This window comes from Palaemon carinicauda, unplaced genomic scaffold (assembly GCF_036898095.1).
Source record: "Palaemon carinicauda isolate YSFRI2023 unplaced genomic scaffold, ASM3689809v2 scaffold3075, whole genome shotgun sequence".
Taxonomy (NCBI): Eukaryota; Metazoa; Arthropoda; class Malacostraca; order Decapoda; family Palaemonidae; genus Palaemon; species Palaemon carinicauda.
This window is the reverse complement of record NW_027170745.1, coordinates 12501-15000: the sequence shown is the minus strand read 5'-3', so window position 1 is coordinate 15000 and position 2500 is coordinate 12501. Positions and strand designations below refer to the sequence as shown.

At 37.3% G+C, this 2500-nt stretch overlaps 1 protein-coding gene across 1 annotated transcript in view; it reads left to right on the top strand.

The window, feature by feature from the left end:
- LOC137636475 (uncharacterized) overlaps nucleotides 1–2500 on the top strand; it is a gene marked incomplete at its 3' end in the record, with an annotated part of 4268 nt that overhangs the window by 567 nt on the left and 1201 nt on the right. The window contains exons 1-2 of the mRNA XM_068368900.1: nucleotides 1–1024; nucleotides 1271–2500. The exon at nucleotides 1–1024 is cut by the window's left edge and continues 567 nt beyond it; the exon at nucleotides 1271–2500 is cut by the window's right edge and continues 615 nt beyond it. Coding sequence (XP_068225001.1) covers nucleotides 1–1024; nucleotides 1271–2500 — 2254 coding nt within the window. The remainder of the gene's footprint in view (nucleotides 1025–1270) is intronic.

The window sequence follows — 2500 nt, the reverse complement described above, 5'->3', positions numbered from 1 at the left end:
TTTACTTTACGTAGACTCCTGAACCATTGGTTGGAAACATCGAAGGTAAATAATAGTTATGAATCTTTATCGGATTTCATATTGTGTGACCAATTATTAGCTTCAGTAACTCCCGAGTTGCGCAGTACCCTTAAAGATAGAAAGTGGCATACTTTTGATGAATTGATTAACGAGGCAGATACTTATGCGGCTGCTCATAACTTGTATACCAAATTGTCTAAAAGTAGTTCGAGGAAGTCTGTGGTCAATAACACTAATTCATTAAAGAATTCTGATCATTCAGTCGTACAGCCAAATATTACAAAAGTAAAAAGGAAAATAGTTTGTCATAGTTGCGGTTTAGAAGGTCATATAAGACCACAGTGTCCTCAGAATAAATCTTTGATAAGGAAGGAGAATCCTATGATTCATAATGTTATAACTAGTTCTGATCATACGAGTGACGATTCCGGAGTTGGTAATGTCGTTCCCCATAAAGTTAATTTTGTTTTTGGCTCTACTGTATCTGGCTCTTTGAAATTTGAAAATTGCAAGGTAAATGGTGCTAATATCTCGACCATGGTACGTGATACTGGGTGTACTTGTATAGTTGTGTCGGAACAGTTATTACCATCCATACCTTTTGATGAACACACCAAATTTGCGTCAGTTAGTGATTATTTGGGTAGAACTGATAAATTCCCTGTGGTTAAGTGTCATATTGCTTGTGATTATTTTACGGGATGGACTGAAGTGGTAAAGGCACCCATTAAGTTTTGTGGTGTGCTTATAGGACAAGTGGAGGATAATGATATCTCTACCTGCCAATCTGTTATGACCAGAGGTCAAGTAAAAGCCGATAGTGCTCGTCCTGCTCCCCTGATTACAAATAAATCTAAGGTTCTTGGTGACTTAAACGTGAGTGTGTCGGATTTTAAGCAAGAGCAAATGAATTGCCCTTCTTTGCAGAGCATTCGTGAGAAGCTTGATAAATATATTACTGAAATATCCAAGGGAAATGTTTACCAGTACATTATTGACAAAGGTTTCCTTTATAGGAAGTGTATACAGAGTAACAATAGGGTGATGTTAGGAGTAAAAGTTCTAGTGGTACCACGAAAGTTCAGGGAATTAATTATGAAAATGGCTCACGATTCGTTGTTGGCTGGACATTTTAGTAACTGTAAAACTAAAGACAAAGTGTTTGCATTGTACTTTTGGCCAGGTGCTACAGCTGACATCCTGCGCTATTGTAGATCATGTGATATATGTTAAAGAACTACTTCCCAAGGTCGTGTCAAGAAGGCACCACTTCAAACAGTACCTATAATAACCGAACCTTTTGCAAAGGTCGCAGTTGATATAGTTGGGCCTTTGTCACCCCCTTCTGAGGACGGTCATAGGTTTATTTTGACATTAGTTGATTGTGCTACCCGTTACCCTGAGGCTATCCCTCTAAAGAGAATAGATTCTATTTCTTGTGCTGAAGCCCTATTAAGTATCTTTACACGTATAGGTATCCCAAAAGAGGTTCTATCAGATAGAGGACGTCAGTTTGTTTCTTCAGTGATGGAAGAAGTGCATAAGTTACTTAATATAAAGCCAATTTTTACATCACCATACCATCCACAGGCTAATGGGTATTGTGAGCGTTTTAATGGGGTATTGAAAAGTATAATTAAAAAGATTTGTTCAGATTATCCTCGCTGTTGGCACAGATACCTTCCGTGTGCCTTATTTGCTGTTAGAGAAATCCCTAACAATACTTTAGGATTTTCTCCTTTTGAACTGATTTATGGACAAAATGTGAGAGGTCCTTTATCCATATTGAAAGAGTTGTTTACTAATCAGGACCTTAATGAAGAAATTAGGAATTCTTATGAGTATGTGTTGGATCTGCGTGATAGGTTAGAGGAAACAGCACAGATCGCACTCCAGAATGCCAAGGTTAATTTTAGCAAATATAAAACTTATTATGATCTGAAAACATCTGATAGAAAATTTGTTATCGGTGATGAGGTTCTGTTACTGTTACCTTCCGACACTAATAAGCTCTTATCTCAGTGGCAGGGTCCATATAAGGTAATTGGCAAGAAAGGTCAGGTTGATTATATTATAGAAGTAAGGAATAAACATAAATTTTTCCATGTAAATATGTTAAAAAAGTATTACCGTAGGGCCACTATTAACAATTTGCAAGTGTTTGATGAGGTTACCCCTTTTGAACAGAAGGTTTTAATGGGACCTCTGGATTTGGTACAGGTTGCTGTAGTTACTCAATGTACAGATTCTCCTTTGCCAATGTTAGATACAGAGTCTGGGACTGAACCTGATGTGAATCCTTATCTAACTACAGAACAAAAGGCAGAGTTATCCATTTTGTTAGACAGCTATAAGGATGTTCTTAGTGATATACCTGGTTGTGTTAAAAACTTTTGTCATTCCATACAGTTAACTACCACTGAGCCTGTCAAGAGAAAGCCTTACGCTGTTCCTTATCACTTAAGAGAGGTATTCAACC